The sequence below is a fragment of the Artemia sp. Qi Xiang Cuo genome, chromosome 5 (genome assembly GCF_049724085.1).
Source record: "Artemia sp. Qi Xiang Cuo chromosome 5, ASM4972408v1, whole genome shotgun sequence".
Classification (NCBI taxonomy): domain Eukaryota; kingdom Metazoa; phylum Arthropoda; class Branchiopoda; order Anostraca; family Artemiidae; genus Artemia; species Artemia sp. Qi Xiang Cuo.
In genome coordinates this window covers 73062726-73080634 of record NC_142798.1, presented here as the reverse complement: position 1 = coordinate 73080634, position 17909 = coordinate 73062726, and the positions used below count along the sequence as shown (strand labels likewise).

General features: G+C 36.7%; 1 protein-coding gene across 2 annotated transcripts in view; it reads right to left on the bottom strand.

Annotated features, from left to right (window-relative positions):
* The window catches only part of hyd (E3 ubiquitin-protein ligase hyd), an 83786-nt gene that overhangs the window by 18146 nt on the left and 47731 nt on the right, over positions 1–17909 (bottom strand). For both annotated transcript variants that reach the window (XM_089089924.1, XM_089089925.1), the window contains exons 12-16: positions 11132–11421; positions 9358–9754; positions 5502–5780; positions 3026–3285; positions 1245–1682 (exon numbers count right to left, since the gene is read on the bottom strand). In XM_089089924.1, coding sequence (XP_088946050.1) covers positions 1245–1682; positions 3026–3285; positions 5502–5780; positions 9358–9754; positions 11132–11421 — 1664 coding nt within the window. The remainder of the gene's footprint in view (positions 1–1244; positions 1683–3025; positions 3286–5501; positions 5781–9357; positions 9755–11131; positions 11422–17909) is intronic.

Here is a 17909-nt window from a genome sequence, read left to right as displayed (position 1 = left end):
CACTCTTTTTCTCATTGATAGTACTAAGACCGAAATTTATTTTTATGGAGTCTTGCTGTGGTAATTTAAAAGGGATGGCATGTGGCATAGTGGCATAGTTTATAAAACTGGTTCAAAATATGTAAATCTGCAATATGTTAAGTTCTTCTTAGATTTCATCAAAAATACGGGGTATTTCTTATAGTGACACTTTTTAGCTCCATTTTGACTATTCTCTTGGCTTGTACTATTGGACAAAGCTTGAACAACTGATTCTGAGGAGGTCCTGACATTTTTTGCTAAGCTGGTTACATATCTAGCGTGGCCATGATTACAACAATATGAACTTTACTAGAACTCTAAACAACATTCGAGATTTAGATTTCATTATTATTACAACTTAAGTGAGAAATGTATCGGTTATTCGGCCAGCCGACAATTTAAGATCAATTGCATCAGCCCCAATAACGATAAGATTTTCAACGAAGGACCTTGTGTTCATCCAAAGTTGCCAGTATACCAATCGACACTTCAAATGGTAATATTAAAAATGTCTGCCATCAAATGAAATCAAAAATTTATCAAACAGATTTATTTATTGATTAGAATTATTGCTTTAAAGAACAAAATAGGGTTATTTTATTAATTAGATACATCAATAATTAACATAGAGATGGCGATTCGTTAAGAAAAAAAGAACAAATGCTAGCTTTTCAACAACAACAACAAAAAACGTTCCTGTTTACTACGTTTACAACCCTGGCCGGGTTTTATACTTCAGTAGTTGAAGAACAGAAAATTGCAGACCCGACACTATCCCATCTCATGAATTATTGAAAAATATAACAAAAAAGTAGCTGGTCGCGAGTTAGGCCCACTTCTCCTATGGTACATTCTATTTTTAGTTTATTTTCTCTTGTTGTTCACTCTCATTATTTTGTTTCTGCATTCCCTTTTTTTGTATGTCCTGTCTTTTTATGCCATAAGTTTTCCATTAAATAGATAATATTTTCAGTAATTTTTTTGGAGCGAGTAATTGATAAGTTAATTGAATAGTATGGCTGTATAGACCTATTCAATTCTGTAATTTTGTATTTGAGCTATTACCTATTACTGATATGAAATATTTCCTATCCAACTCTTCTTTTACATTGAAAACATCACTCTTTAACATCAACCCTATTTATCAAAAAATAAACCACAGCATCGAATACTTAAGAATAAAAAACGTTGATGTTTCAATTATTGTTAAAATGTTAAATTACCTGCTCAACCCAAGAATCCACATAAAGTTCTTCACATCCTGGCTCGTTTGCTCCCTCGCTCTGAACATCAACCCCAGATCTCATATAATAAATCAGGGCATCAAATACATACGCAATATGCTTTAGAGATGACACATCCAAAACTGGCAGCGCATCTGCATGCTCTGAAGACTGGGATCTCATGAGAGACAGACAATAAGAGAGGAAGTCACGCCGCACTGAAAACGGATCTGCTAATGTATCCCGAGCCGGTGCTCCAAGGGTTGGTATTGCTGAGGGAACGCTCTGGAATCGAGCCCTTTGCGCCCTTAGCTGAGAAGCTCCTGTAAGGCCTGCTGCATTGCTTAAGGCGGTGCCAAATCTTAACTGCGCTTCTGTAGAATCCATTACAGCTACAAGCCAGTCCCAAGTGTCTTTTAAGCGATTCGCAAGTAGCCTCTGGAAAAAAAAGAAGCCTGGTGTCAAACGTGTATATTTTTTTCGTCAGCAAACTTGCAAATTTTAAATATTAATCTTTAATTTTAGTTATTAAGATTTCAATTTCAGTAATGAAAACTATTTAAATTCTTCTTTGTCAAATACATATATTTTATACTTAAAGCAATTTATTTTTGTAATAATTATTGGGGGGAAAAAGTATATTCGTTCAGGGTCAGCGTAGCACTAACATTGAACTGGAATACGACTAAAACTGTATAATAGTAAATAAACAATATGCACAGGAATATGAATGATCACTGCTACTATGACACTCTATATAGAAAATCCAGTTGGCCACTAACAACTAGAGGCGTAGCTAGGGTTTTCAGCATCCAGGAGTTAATTGTAACACCAAAGACGATAATTGTACCACCATTAGTTGAAATTCAGTGCAATCCATCTACAGAACTTCATTTTCGAAATTCGGTGCACATGGTTTTTTAGGTTGAAAGTAAGTTTAGAATTAATTGAAATTTGTCAAAGAAAGGTCAATGTTCCTAGTTTAAAAAAAGATTAGCTGCCTTTCCAAGAAAGTCTAAGTAATATCATAGTTCTGGGTAGAAATTAACCTTCAATAGTAAAATCCCGTATCTTAAAACACCGATGCCTCATTCGTACTCTCTGTCTATATTATAGTCTATATATATAACCTATATATACAGACTATATAGTCTATATATCTGTCTATATATTATATGTTTGGGAAGGAAAGGGAGGGAGCGCAAACGGGTCAAAGCTAGCAGCTAATACAGAAAATATTGGACAAATATAATATAACTCGGATACTTGAAGGGAGGGGATGAGTATCGACTACCATTCTAAATAAAAAAGGCAAGGCATCGTCTTTCACACACAGAATTTTCCGACAGAACTAAATTTCTGTTTCCATCGTGACTCATCGCGTAACACCTTTTTAACTGATTATCAGCATTCCCCCAGTGATCCCTGTCAAGGTTGTTGGATCCCGGGGAGCCTCTCGCTATTCTCTTACCCTCAGATCCAGTCCAACCTCTTTCTGTAATTTGGCTCCTCAAACTAACCCCAATTGTTATCCCCCCCACCAAAAAAAAGGATGACCACACTTCCTCAATTTCCCATTACCCTTGCTCTCATCTAGCTCCTACAATTAATAGCGAAAAATTGTTCACTTTTTGACACTTTTCTAGGAGTGAAACCGTAGAAAGTGAAAAGTAGAAAGTATACCCGAATCTAAATAACTCTCCAATAGATTGAGAAACCCAATAGATGCAAGTAATTCAGAACTCCTTTTTTTTAATGAAAAATACGATGGCCGATCTAACCTGTAAGTCGATCATTTCCTGGAGAGTCAGTTCAAGGCTTCTTACACCACAGGCTGATGATTCCAACGAGGGATAATCTGGCAAACGATAATATGGCAAACCAGCGAGGATATCAGCTATCTGACGGATAACTAGACCAAAAGCTCTTGACAGGCAAACAGCTGTTGTTGATATAGTGGGATCCTGGACAGATCCACTAGGTGGCGGCACGGGCCTGCGAACACTCAGCGGATCCATATAGATTAAGCCACTACTTGTCCCTGAAAGGAAAACTTAAGGATTAAATTTTTATCTATTGAATATTTTTAGTGTTACTAAAAGTCATTTTCTGAAGTTTGTCTTCTGCAACAATTGTAATTACTGTAATAATTATGAAAGTAGTCTTTTAATTAGCATCACTTATTAATTAGTTCTTAGGCAATACAAGGCCCATTTATTTTAAAAGAAAGTCCTTACATATCATGGTTGCTGCATTTGCTTTTTAACCTAGTAAAGAACGAAATTCAGCCCATAGTAACCAAAAATTTTAAACACTTTTTGAAAAAAGAAACTGTCAAGTGATAAAAAATATCATTTGAAACTGATTCAAGAATGGAAACTTCTTTTTTTAATCTTAATGGTAAAAGTTTAATTCAAAAACTAATTTATGAGGATAGCCTGAAAACCCTCAAAAATGGTGTCGGATCGAAATGAAAACCGCACTGTTGGAATTGCCATTGTTGAAAATCCCATATAGGAAAATTACACCCTACCACCTTGAAAACAAGGAAAATCACTTTTTGCATGGGCAGCACTGATGTGTACGCATTTTTCTTTTTCGTGATTTTATTCTATTTTTATTTTTTTATTTTTTTTTTCACAAAGAAAGATAATCAAAATACAAAGAATAGTTATTAATAATCCCCCCAAGAAGCCAGCTTTCTTTAATAATTATAACCAATATAATAATATTATAGTGATATTATATAAATATTACAAAATTGTAATAATATATAATAAATATTTAAATAAGTGTCAAACTTATTCCTTCTTATTACCCTTTTCGACTGCACGAAAGTTTAATTTTTAATAAAATATATCGTTTTATCTTAAAGCAACTTTTCCAGTCCAAAATCTTCAAAATCTATCAAGTCCAAAGCCTAGTCCATACGAAACACACTTTTTGTGTTAATCAAAACCCCCCCAAAAATAAGCCTACACAGACACACGCAAACATAAACGCAGGAAAAACAAACTCTGCATTCAGATGGAAGGTTTTATTGCTCTTTAAGCTTTCTTAGAATGTTTTTACGGAAGGAGGTTGAGATTGGGGTTGAGGTTGTGGTTGGCTTTTTTCATGGTTGTACTCACGAGGGAATAGGAGTAATTCTCTCTTAAGATCTCACAAACAGTATTACTGAAACACGATAGAACATGCATCACTATGGATGTTTGGTCTGTTAAAACACGTTGGGATCTATGTACACGCATATACACAAAAACCGAGTCCTGTATTCAGATGGAAAATTTTCTCGGAACAAAACACAAAATTGGATCTATGAATTTATTTCATTGGTCGAACCGGGCCCTAACATAATCGTTTAGAGATCACTGATCTCAAAGATCCTCAAACCCTGGAATCACATGCAGTGTTTTCTTGGTGCACTACACGGAATTTTATTGTTTTTCTAATGGGTCAAACCATACCCAAACAAAACAGTTTGGAGAACACTGATAGTTTGAAATAAAACAAGTGATACATTTAAAATGGGGCAATGTTGCCAGGTGAATCCAGGGACAGTAGTGTCTTGGTTAAGCAGATAGCGGTATTTTCTTAAATGCAAATTATTTTTATAAAACGACTGCTATGCATTTAAATATTCTTGAGCTAATAACATTTAGATTGCACGGTATATTTCACATGCTTAGACTAAACATATACGAACACATATTCTGTCTATCTATTTATATGACAAATTCGAGTACAGCAACTGACTAAAGCCACCTGCCACAATAGGAACGTTGTTGTTCAATCAGTTCAATCATCAGCTCAAGTCAATGCTCAGTCAGCCAATGTTCTGCATGCTAACTTAGCCTAAACTGTTCTATATTCAATAAAAAATTATTTACATTGAATAAGTCAAAGCTATTTTATACTCAATAAATTAAATATTCAATAAGAATCTACTTAATTTCAGAAAAGTTCAGTTTGGATCCAAACATACTTTTAATTTAATCAATTGAATAACTTTATTGATATCAAAGTTTTAACAAGTCAGGGTTAAACTTCGCTTAGAATTTTTACTTAGCTCTACTCGGTAACGTTGCCGGTAACGTCAGTGGACCTTGTATTTTTTTTTAGTTTTATGCCCATGTTTTTTCAAGCCTAAATTTGTAGTTTTAAGCTCAATTGAGTTCATTTTAGATTATTTGATTTTATTCTCGTATCAGTTTCTCATACCCTTTTCATTTGAAATTAAATCACAATGATTAATACCTGATCTAGCACCGCTAGTAGGCACTGAACCAGTAGGTGGTGCTCCAGCACTTGTGCCAGCCTCTTGACCATTAGGTCTAACAGCCCATTGAATAGACGGCGCTAAAGAGCTTCTCAGGTTAGATGACGTTGTAGGTACTCTTCTTTCAAGCTGTTCCTCCACCATAGAGGTATCTTCGTCATTATTATCATCACTATCTCCGTTATCCGAAACTTCCGTTTCTACTGCGCTAGATTCCCCACTATCATCTTCACTGAATAATGCTAGGGAGGCAACGCCTAAAATATCAGAGAAGCCGTAAAATAAAGAGCCCAAAAAGAAGAAGAGCATAACAAATTTGATAAAACACACGAAAAGAAAATATATGTTATGTTTGTTTGTAAGAGGACAAACAAATTTGTTTGTGATTACTTTGTGATTACTCAATTTGTGATTTACTTTTACAAAAAACGTTACTTACTTTTACAAAAAACTGGACAGTTTTTTTTGTGATTACTTTTACAAAAAACGTTAGCTCAATTTGTGATTACTAAAAACAAAATAATCTTAGGTGCAACTTTGATATGACAGAGACTAGATTGTGATATCATGAGACCAGTCTGGTCAAAATAGAAAATCGTAAGTTATCCTTTTCAGGTAATGTAGATCTTAAGTAAATAAAATACAGTTAAACACAAATTATTATAAAGAAAAAAGTAATGTACTCAGTAGCAAATAGAAAAATGTAATCATTGCCAAAAACAGATAAGCCCGAACTCCTCGACTGGATGAAGCTTTCGAGTATGCAAGCATACTGTAAGCTTTTTAGGCTTTGCTAGCAAAGTCATCTAGTTAAAAAGTAGGTATAGACTTAACGTCACAATTAGTAGACAGACCTACTACCAATCATATATTCTATACTAGATATATACTATACTGTATATATACTACACTAGATATGCTATACTGATGAAGGTTTTACCATATTATCACTGAGTCTTACTTCCGGTGATGGATCATTTCCATTACGATTGAAAACAAGACACTGAGTTATAGTCTCATTGAAATAGAGGCCAATTTTCTCATACGAACTTTTCAACGTCACAAAATTCTTTTCAAAATGGTAAACAAAACCACTTAATTCGGTTAACTTTATTCAGTTAAGTTCAATTCACCCAATGCGATTAACCTCAGTCCAAGTGCAAATTCATTCAATGCTAACGAACCAGATCCAAGAAGGTCAAAGAGACTCGCTTCCGTTTTTGCTTTGGAAATAATAAGATTATTAAACAATATGTAGTTTATTTTATTTTGTTTATAAATTATTGTTTTTAATTATTTTAGTTTAGTATTACTATTAATACGGTCACTGCATATGTGACCGAAATATCTAGTATTTTTGTGAAATTCATCACTGTCTATTAAAAGGATTTTATCCCTATTTGAACTTTTATTTATCGAAATAAGTTTAGCCAAGCAATAGACTTAAATTAAATTGTTTCAAAGGCAGCGCAATAGCGCTACCTAAGTAAAGAACGATGTTGACACAATGTATTTTTTTTTTTATCTTTTAGACCATGGTGCTTTTTTTTATCTTTTAGACCACTAACCCCCCTCTCATCTCCACCATTTCCCCAAACACATACAATCAAAATTTTGAGAAAGCAATTTTGTTCAACGCATTTGAAAGTTCTAGAAATTAGGTCTTTGAGTATGATAACGATCTCAGAGCCCTCAGGGCAAGGGTTGTAATTTATGGCCTGTCGTAGAAACTTCAAAAAGGGCTCATTTGATTGTAAATTGAAAGTGCTAGTGCCCTTTTTAATAGTAGAAAATGGCTGGAGGGCAACTAACCCCCTTCTCATGCCCACCATTTCCCCAAACACATCCAATCAAAATTTGGAGATAGCCATTTCGTTCAACGTAGTTGAAAGATCCATAAACAATTTCTTTGAGGAGGACACTCCCCCCACAACCCTCAGGGCAAGGATTGTAAGTTATGCCCCGGGGGCATATAAGGTTTTCATAGAAAGCGTTGTCATAGAAACTTCTAAAAAGGCTCATTTGATTGGAACTTGAAAGGGCTAGTGCCCTTTTTAATAGTTGAAAGTGATTGGAGGGCAGCTAACCAACCTCTCATGCCCACCATTTCCTCAAACACATCCAATCAATTTTGAGATAGCCATTTTATTCAACGTAGTTGAAAGTTCTGGAAATTAGGTCTTTGATGATGATAACGGTATCAGAGCCCTCAGGGCAAGGGTTGTAAGTTATGCCCTGGGGGCATGTAAGGATTTTTATAGAAAGCGTTGTCGTAGAACCTACAAAAAGGGCTCATATGATTGGAAATCGAAAGGGCTAGTGCCCTTTTTAATAGTCAAAAGTGATTGGAGGGCAATTAACCCCCTCACACAGGGGGGGGGGGGGGTTTTTACCCCCCCCCCCCCTTAAACAGAAATTAAAATGAATAGCAGTCAAACTCAAAACGAGCAGAAATTAATAGGAGTAGGTTTCTAAACCCCTATGCTTCCTAAAAGCCAGAATATAATTTGTAATTTACAAAAAAATTCTTTTAATTGTTTTCCCTTTTATAACTTTAAGAAATGAAAAATTGATCAAAATTTTAAGGAATAAATATCAGCATATGTATATTAAACTGACAATGCACAAAATTTTCAGTAAATTCATTTGAATTTTTTACAGTGAAATACAAATCATATTCTGCTTTTAGAAAGCATAGGGGTTTAGAAACCTACTCATATTAATTTCTGCTCGTTTTGAGTTTGACTTTGTTATTTATTTTCAATTCTGTTTGTTTTGGGTTTCATTTATTTAGTGATACTGATTTGTGGTAGTTATATGCTTGGTAGATTATTTGATTCTTTTTTTTTCATTTTTGGTTTAATGAAGTTCTTTACTTTTTTTTTTAAAAACTTATGTTGTGGAAAAAGCTTTTTTTTTAAATAATTTCTAAAAAGGACAGCTAGAAAGAAGATCAATCAAGTGGACAGCTTCGCCTACCTACGTCGTATTATTAGTAAAGAGGGTGTGTGTAGTGAAGATGTTAAAAGTAGAATAGTCAAGGCCCAAGGTGTTTTTTTTTTTTTTTTTTTTTTTTTTTTTTTTTTTTTTTTTTTTACAGTTGAAAAAAGTCTGGAAGAATGGGAAGGTAAGTGTGCAAACCAAGACTAGCATATTGGAAGTTAAAATGTTGACTAGCCAAGTATGGTTCTAAAACGTGGCTGCTCCAAAAGACGGAGAAGGATTTGCTAGACGTGTTCCCAGAAAGATTTAAGGGTAATGAGAACTTCCTGGGAGGGGTAAAGAGGGGGATTGAATAAATTGGGATAGAGGAGGAGCGTGCTTAGCTATGTTCGCCTCAGGCGGCTTGGTGCTGCAGTGAGCTGTTATTAGTAGTAAAAGAAGTATTCTAAAAAGACGGTGAAAAGACAGCTCTTTGAGAGATCCCTCTTTGGACCTGGATAGCAGTAGAGGATATTTTCATCCCACTCAGAGGACCAATCTTAGTCTTCACCTTAAGTTTTCACTACAAACTACGGGAAACAAGGACTATCGACTTGCCAAGACTCCCATTATATGAAATCCACAGCAGACGGCTATGAAGACCAGAGTCAAACACTCGACTTACATCTAAACCTGCAATAACAATGGATTCGCCAGTCCAATGACACGCCAGAAATATGTTAAAAATGAAATCCCGTATCCTACCTACCCATGCTTTTGACTTTCTTCAACCTACTGCCAAAACGCAGTAACTGCGGCATTTAGCCAAACAAGACCATTTCTCTCCTCAATCTTACTATATTTAAATACATTAAGCAATAACCGTTTTATATTCAATAGTAAGAAACTTACCAGTCCCAGCATCCGATCCAGCAGTTGCTCCAGTCTGAACGCTCCTTTGAATAGACACATTGTCTTGAGTATGAGTACTTTGATTGTCCCCATCCTCGCTTTCACTTTCCGTCTCGGCGGCCAACAAATCTAAATCCATATCAGAATCATTTCCTCTTTGACGATCAGGATTTCCGTCCTCGTCATCACCTCTATCCCCTCCATCTTCTCTGTCACTTGTTTCATGATCTTCCACTTCCATGGGTTCAAGGTCTTCATGTAAATCTTGATGTAGGCTTTGTACGTCCGACGGTGCTCCTCCTCTTGACTGCGAAGGTGGCAATTCAGAGTCCGAGGGAATTTCATCTCCCTGCCCAGTTCTGTAGAGAGGGTCGATAGAAAATAATTCTTCAGTCCCCTAGAAAATTATAAAGACAGATAATAAAAGAAAATTAGCTATTTTAGAACAATTGGAATTAACGCACATTGAATCAGTCTAAAAAGCCTGAATTTCTCAAACCAAAAAAGGTGAAATTTTCAAAAAAAAGCCAAAAATCTAAAATTGTTCTCATTAGGTTAGATGCCTCGCACAAAATGGCTAACAAACAAGAAAGAAAAGAAAGATTATTTAAATCTATACAAATAGCATAATAAAAAAAAAATGAAATTTAACGTTTGTATTACATTTCATAGCAAAAGGACAGCACCGCTTACTTTTACAACAAACACGTACTAAAATATATATTAAAAATGTATTTTAAAATCATTATTCTCAATTATGACAAGTTTTATTTTTTTAAATGACCACCTCTCCTGTGCAGGCAACAACATGAAAATAATCTTTTAATCAACACTAAAAGTACTTCTACAAAATAGGGGAATTTTGTATATAAATTTTATATAATGCGAAATTCAATTAGGAATTTTTCATGTTTCTTTTTTGTTTATGTTTTTCTTTTTGCATCAACCGACTAGTGATAGTTGAGTTGTACAAATTTGTCTTGGGTATCAAAAAAAGCGAATCTAATTTTTTATAATTTCACAGGAGAGAAAAAAACCCTTAGATCTTTTTTCCAGATGAGCTTCTCTTCTGTCCAATACTTTTTATTTCAAAGTATTTTTCCCTCTTAAGACACATTTGCAAATCTAGAACCAGAGACTCGAACTAACTCTTCTTGACCAAAAAATGGAGACAGAATATTCTGGTGCTCGATCCGTACTTTGAAAAGAAATTCTAGGAACAGAGAGACATGACATCGAAAATCAATCTTGATAACATTTGAAGGTAATGAACCAAAAACAGATTAAGCTTTACAGAGCAAAAACAAAATTGAGCTGTCAACAATTATTAGTAAAAAGAGCAGAGATTGTCTTTTGAATTATAAGAAATCTTAAATATTACAGACATCTCTATCCCAGATACCTCTGGTCGACCGAGTTTAGGAGATAACCATAAACAGCATTTTTAAACCAATAATGATAATAATAAAAGTAATAATCCTCTTCGAAGCGATAAAGAGATAAAGAAAGATGACCACTATAATTCCGTTGTTAAAACATCTGATTGATTTCCCTCAGTGGCGCATCAGCCAATCATATTAATCCTTAGCGTATCCCAGAAAGCCATCTCAATGGCCCCACCCTTTTAACGCCTAATTGGTCTTCTGTTTAAATTTTAACCCAGTTAAAGGACACAAAATTTGAGTTACAAGATTTTTTACAGGCGAACTCTGTATTTCTTTGTGGTAGCATATTATAATCATAAATGCCCACTATAAAAAAAAAAGAGACTTACCTGTATTGCTTCAGCATTCGAATTGGTCAATGGAAAGGGTAAAGTTGGTCTGACCACGCCCATTCTCACGGGAGCTATTAAAGAATCGACTGCCTCACACAAAGACTCAATGCTCAGGGCAGCCAGTGATTGGAAAACACGTCTACATTTCATCAATGGTTGAGAAATACCAGAAGAACTCCCTTTTTTCTTTCCAGCAACGGGGGCCAATTCAATGCTATAGATGACAAAAACACGGACAACACTTCCAACAAATCGGCGAACAATATTTCTTGCTTCAGTTTTCTCTTCTAAAAAATGGAACACAATAATAAGTATTATTTTTCAGAAGGAGAGGTTATTTTCTTATAAATAGGAGAATAAAGATCCAAGTCTAGAGGAGGCAGGGATAACAGGATCTTTTTCAAAGGAGGGGGTGTCTTCTTGACATATTTGAACACAAATGTAAGTCTTGAGGAGGCAGGGACCAGATGATGACTATTTGGAAGGAGGATGGTGTCTTCTTTTACATAGGTGAATACAGATCTAATAATTTCTTATATTTTCCAAATAATTCGACTTTTACAGTTTTTTTTTTAGCCCTGTTCCTAAATATTATTCCACCATTCGAAATAAATTCGCAGTACGTGCTTTATCAAAGGATTTGTCGAATTTTTATATAATTACATAATTTTACATAATTACATAATTTTACATAATTACAACATAATTACATAATTAAAACCATGAATGTCAATTTTATGTGTTCAGCCATATATTCAACTGCATTTACTTACTTACTTACTTACTTAAAGCTCTTGCTCGGCAGCGTCGCCAGCGTAGAGGGAACCAGTCGTCAGCGCCATCAGTCTTCTCCAGAGTGGTCGGTTCAGGGAGAGGGTTGTCACTTCAGCCGGGTTGATGTTTCTGGAGGCGAGCCGATCACGGATGACGTCCGCCCATCTGGTGCGTGGTCTTCCCCTAGGACGCCTCCAGCCGTTTGCAGCTGGGTCGAAATCGAAGATGAGCCGGGCGGGTGTTTGAGCAGGCAGACGGAGCAGATGACCATACCAACGCAGCGACCGAGACTCAAGCTGCTCGGACAGGGGTGGGAGTTTGAAGGACCTGAGGATTTCTGAATTTCGTACCCTGTCGGGCCATCGGGAGCGTTCTATTTTTCGGAGGTGTTTCGTCTGGATGGCATCTACCTTCAGCGTCTGTGTCTGAGTCAGCGACCAAGTCTCAGCAGAATAGAGCATAATGCTGGCAACCGAAGCAGAGTATATTCGTGCTTTGGTGAGACGGCTGATCTGGGGTTTATGGAAGACTGTTTTTAGAAAGCGACCGAAGACAGAGTTTGCTTTTGCCGCTCTTGCTGATATTTTGGCATCTAGGCGTCCGTTTGAGCAGACAATTGAACCAAGGTAGGTAAACTGCTTGACTACCTCTACAGTCTGGCCACAAATTTCCACAGATGACAGGGGGTTGGACGGCGTTTTCTCAACGGGCATTATCTTGGTCTTCGACCAATATATTTTCAGACCAAATTTCTCAGTGGCAGAGGCCAGTGTTTCCAGTGTAGTTTTGAGGTCACTAATGTTTTCGCATATTAGCGCCACGTCGTCGGCAAAGTCGACGTCTGAAAGAACTCTTCCAGCAAAGCCTATGCCAAACGGCTGCACCTTCTGTGTTTTCTTCAGGATGTGGTCTATTACACAGTTAAAGAGCTCAGGTGCAGCGGCACATCCTTGTCGGACACCATTTTTAATTTTGAAATATCCAGAAGGCCGTCCATTTACAATCACCGCACTTTCAGTGTTATTATACAGTTCTTTGAGGAGACGGACTATTTTCGTGGGTACGCCAGCAGAATGGAGCATTAGCCCTAGTGACTCCCTATCGACAGTGTCGAAGGTAGATCGAAAATTGACAAAGGCAATGTACGCCTTCCTCTTATAATCACGAGTTTTCTCTACTATTTGTCTAATCGTATGGATTTGCTCGGTGGTGGACCTGCCTGGCATGAAGCCAGCTTGCTGGGGGTGACGCAGGGCATGGGGGTCTCTTGTTGCCCGTTTGAGACGCAGCATAGCGAAGAGCTTTCTAGGACCTGAGAGTAAAGTTATGCCACGATAATTTATACATTCTGCTTTGCTCCCCTTCCTCTTGTAGATTGGCACAAGTAGGCCCTTCTTCCAGTCTGAGGGGATTTTTTCAGAGTGCCACACAAGGTTAAACAGCATTTGTAGCCAGAGGATCATGGCTGGACCCCCATTTTTAAGGAATTCCGATGTTAGGCCACATATTCCTGGCGCTTTGTTATTCTTTAGCTTGTGGGTGGCAGCTTTTATCTTCTCCGCTGTAAATTCAGGACCATCAGGAGCAGGTATGGTAGTAGCCGCAGCAGCTGCTAGCTCATGGTCCGTCTTGTCTGGTGGATCTGAGTTGAGCAGCTTCTCAAAGTGGTCCTCCCACTGGCGGAGGCATTGTGATTGGTCGTATATATTCTCACCGCTAGCGCTTCGAAGGTATGGCGTAGTTTGAGTGTGCTGACCTGACAGCTCACGAAGAATCTTGTAGGTGGCTCCACTGTCCTTTTTCTTGGCGGCCTCTTGCAGTTCGGATGCCTTGCTGTCAATAAAAGCCTTGCGGTCTTTATGCAACATGGAATTGCGCTCTTTGTTTAGCAGTCTGTATGTAGTCATGTCCCCGCCAAGACGTGCTTCTCGCCTGAGCTCTATGATGGCAAGGGAGTGATTACTGATCCAGTCCTTTTTCTTCCGTTGCCTCATTCCAACAACGTCAGTTGCTGCCGCAAGAGTGTTCTCTTTGAAGGACTTCCATGCAAATTCACTATCATCGCATTGGCCAAGGACGTCAAATCTGTTGGATATCTCCACATGGTACCGCTCAGCCAGAGCGGGGTCCTGTTGGATGCGACCGGCATCAATTTTCCGAGAAGACTGGCTGTTCTTCATAGCTTTGAGGTGGAGCTTAATTTTGGCTGCAACCAGCCGGTGGTCGGTGTTCCCGAGCTCGGCGCCATGGTAGGTGCGGCAATTCTGGACAGACAACAGCCATCGTCGACGTACGATGATGTAGTCGAGCATCTTCTTTGTTGATCCATCATTGCTATACCAGGTGTACTTGGCTATATTTGGTCTCTGGAACCATGTGTTCGCAATCGTTAGATTGTGGGCCAGACAACAATTCAGCAACCTCTCTCCATTATCGTTTAGGCTATCCACTGTAACAGTTCCAACAGCGAGATCCCACAGGCCTGATTCGTTTGAAATACTTGCATTCAAGTCTCCTAGGAGGAGGAGGTAGTCATGGGGAGGTACAGAAGATAGTTCAGAACTAAGCAGGTTATAGAAATCGTCTTTGTCTTCTTCATCAGCGTCGTTTGTGGGGGCATAGCACGTAATGACAGTTATTTTGCCGTGCTTCCCATCCAGTCTTGCGGTCAGGAGTCTAGGCGATACTGGTTTGAATGACAGGAGGGCCCTACTTGAAGCACTGTTCATTACTAGGCCAACGCCTCCTCATCTTTGGCTACCGCCAGACCAAAGTACTGAGTGTCCTTCACTTATGTCCTCTTTACCAGGTCAAGGGAAGTGTGTTTTGCCGACTCCAGCTCTTGTGACTTTATAATTTTTTAGTTCTTTTGCTAAAAGAAGATTCGAACCAGGGTGGTTCAGCGTCAGGACGTTCCAGGTGGCCACATTGGTGCCACCTTGGTCAACGATTTTCAGAAGGGATTTTCCTTGGGCGGTCCGAGGTCGATACGGGGTTTGAGATGATATAACCGAGGCTGAATTTCTGGTTCCATTCGTAGCAATAGAAGTTTCGGGAGGAGGGCTGCCAACCCAACCGTCCCTAGATGCATTTGGTTCTCTGGTGGCTAGCCAGGTATCCAGAGGCACGTGGAGGTCGTTCTTCATGCGCCAATTTGCATGGGAACTAACTCCGGACGAGCATTCAACTGCATTTCGTGAATATAAATTTGTTGTTTCATTATCATAATATTTTGAAGTTTACGATTTTAGTTTTTTTTTATTTGAAACTTATTGGTTTGTTTCAAATAGTCCGAGTCCATTGATTTTGAATTAAAATGAAGTATTTTCAGTAGGCATCAAGACATGGCTAATTGTAGAAAAAGCCAAGACAGATAGTTTGAGTAATTGAGACGCAAATCTGGGATAAGCCCTTTTTAGGATTGTATAAAAATGATATAATTTCATTTGTTAATAGATAAGTCTATCTATCATCCATCCATGGGTCATTCCTAGGGCAGATCTAAGGTAGATAGTCATAGAATTAAGGGATGAAAGATTGGATTGAATTTGGGTTGTCGCGTGACGGACAATTCCACTGGATTTGTATGCGAAATTTGAGACTGAATTTGGTTGGACTTACAGGCGGCGAACAAGTGAAACCTAAGCTTTGAAACTTTTATTTGAAACTTTTTTTATTGAAATTTTTAATGATTAATTTGATATTTTTATATTATAATTATAACATGACTGAAAATAATTTGAGAGACCTAAAAATTCAGAGAGGATATGCGAAAAAGGAAGCAGTAGCTTTTTAAAAGACTTTTGTCGTGCTTATTCTAGGCGATGTACTTTTACCATCTCTAAAATCGTGAAAAAAAATATATAAAAATTGTATCCCAAATTATATCCTTGGAAGGTATTTTCAAGATCCTGTCTCAACCTCTTCCTTATTTCTAAGGCTTATAAGATTATAAGGAAGATAGGTCTTAAATATGTCTTAACTCTGGAAAAAAAATTACTTAATTTTGGTTCGAATTTTTTTCTGTGACTCTAGGCTTTGAAACACAACTACAATGATTTGAGTAGAAAAGAGGAGTTGAGTAGAAAGGGGCTTTATGAGAGAAAAGGGGAGAGGAATAGTTCTTTGTTACAAAAAAGTAATTTGATTCCTAAATACTGTTTTTATATGAACAAAAAAATGGTTTAACAAAGTGACCTATGGACTTTGTCCCTATTATTTTCAAAACAAAACTTAACATACTCTTTTCATATATCTTTTATTTATCATAGATGAAGCGAGTTTTTTTTTTCAGATATTCACTGATACACCTAATACACCACTAACACAGAAGAAGCACTTTTGTATGTAACCATCAAAAATAGGAAAAGTAATAAGCGAATTTGTTCATATCAACAACAACGGAAAAGAACAACAGAGAAGAGCTAATAGAGAAAAGCATAAAAGAAAGAGTAATGTTGCTGTGCTTCGAAATACCACTTCAATAATTTAAGCACGGCTTTAAAGCCTATTGGGACTATTTTTCATATTTACGACGCATTTTTTCCAAATTCTTAAAACCTTATTAATCGGGATTTTACAAAGTACTGGGGCTCTTGTGTGACTAATTACAAATTAGTCACACAATATAATTTAAATTAAATAACACACAATATAAATAACAATAACACACAATATAAATTAGTCACACAAATTAATTGTGTGAATATACAAAGCTCTTGTGTGACTAAACATCTTTTTCTTAAAGTTTCACTTTCAAAGCACAAAACAACATCAAAGGTCAGAACCCTTTGAAGGGGGAGGAGGTGGAGGTAGATGCTTCAAAAGAACTTCTTAGAACATAATGTAGACTATGTCTACATTCCTGAAAGTCTTATTCAACTAAATCAATTACTTTCCAAGATAGCAACAAGTCCATCATGTCAAATTCTACCACAACTTTCAAATTATAAATTTTTTATATTGTTTTTTTTTTCTATCCCAGAATTTTAGCAAGAGCGGGGGGGGGGATAATAGTTCTTTGTTACAAAAAATTAATTAATTTGTTACTAAATAGTGTCTTTTTTTGTGAAACACAAAAAATAGATTGTTTAACAAAGTGACCCAATCCCTGATGACTATGTACTTTGTCTCTATTATTTTCAAAACAAAAGTTATCACACCTCTTTTAGTTATTGTACTTGAAGCGAGTATTTTTTCCAGATATACACACATACACTGATACACCACTAATACAGAATATTCACTCTGATATATAAGATATATCACATCTGATATATCAATATATCATCTGATATATCAGATATACCACATCTGATATATCAATATATCATCTGATATATCAATATATCATCTGATATATAGTGATATATCACTCTGATATATCACAGTGAATCAGAATATTCACTCTGATACATGAAAGTTAGTTGGTTTCCAATGATCACAGGAGAGAACGTTTTGTGTGCGTGTCCGTCGTCTAACAGGTTCTTTAGCTAGTCTTATATTATTAGACTAATTAAATTTTTTATTAAAGAGTTTAAATCTTAATTAGGAAGTCAATTGGCAGCAGGGCTATCGCTGGGAATTTGAAAAAAATCCAAAGACCCTTAATATCCCAGGATTTACTTTAAAAAAACTCCAAGGTTAAAGAAAAATTCGAGGCATTAAATAATATTAATTTATAATATAATAATAATTTATACACTTAATATACTTTTGCTCTAAGGGAGGCAATGGTATTTACTGGTTGTTACTTTTTAATATTATGTAGGGAGCTGGATCAAACTGATAATCACAGAGCTTTATCTTTTGAGTTTATAACAAGTAGGATCTGTTAAGTAGATGTTTGCATATCGGATTTCAAACCGACAGCCTCAAAAAACTTACAAGGGATACACTGCCAGGTAGCTACAGGAGCCATTTAGGACATTACCTGACCCCTTACGAATAAAACAAGAATTTTTTTTAATGATAATGACGTTCTTTTCAGCACTTATTCCAA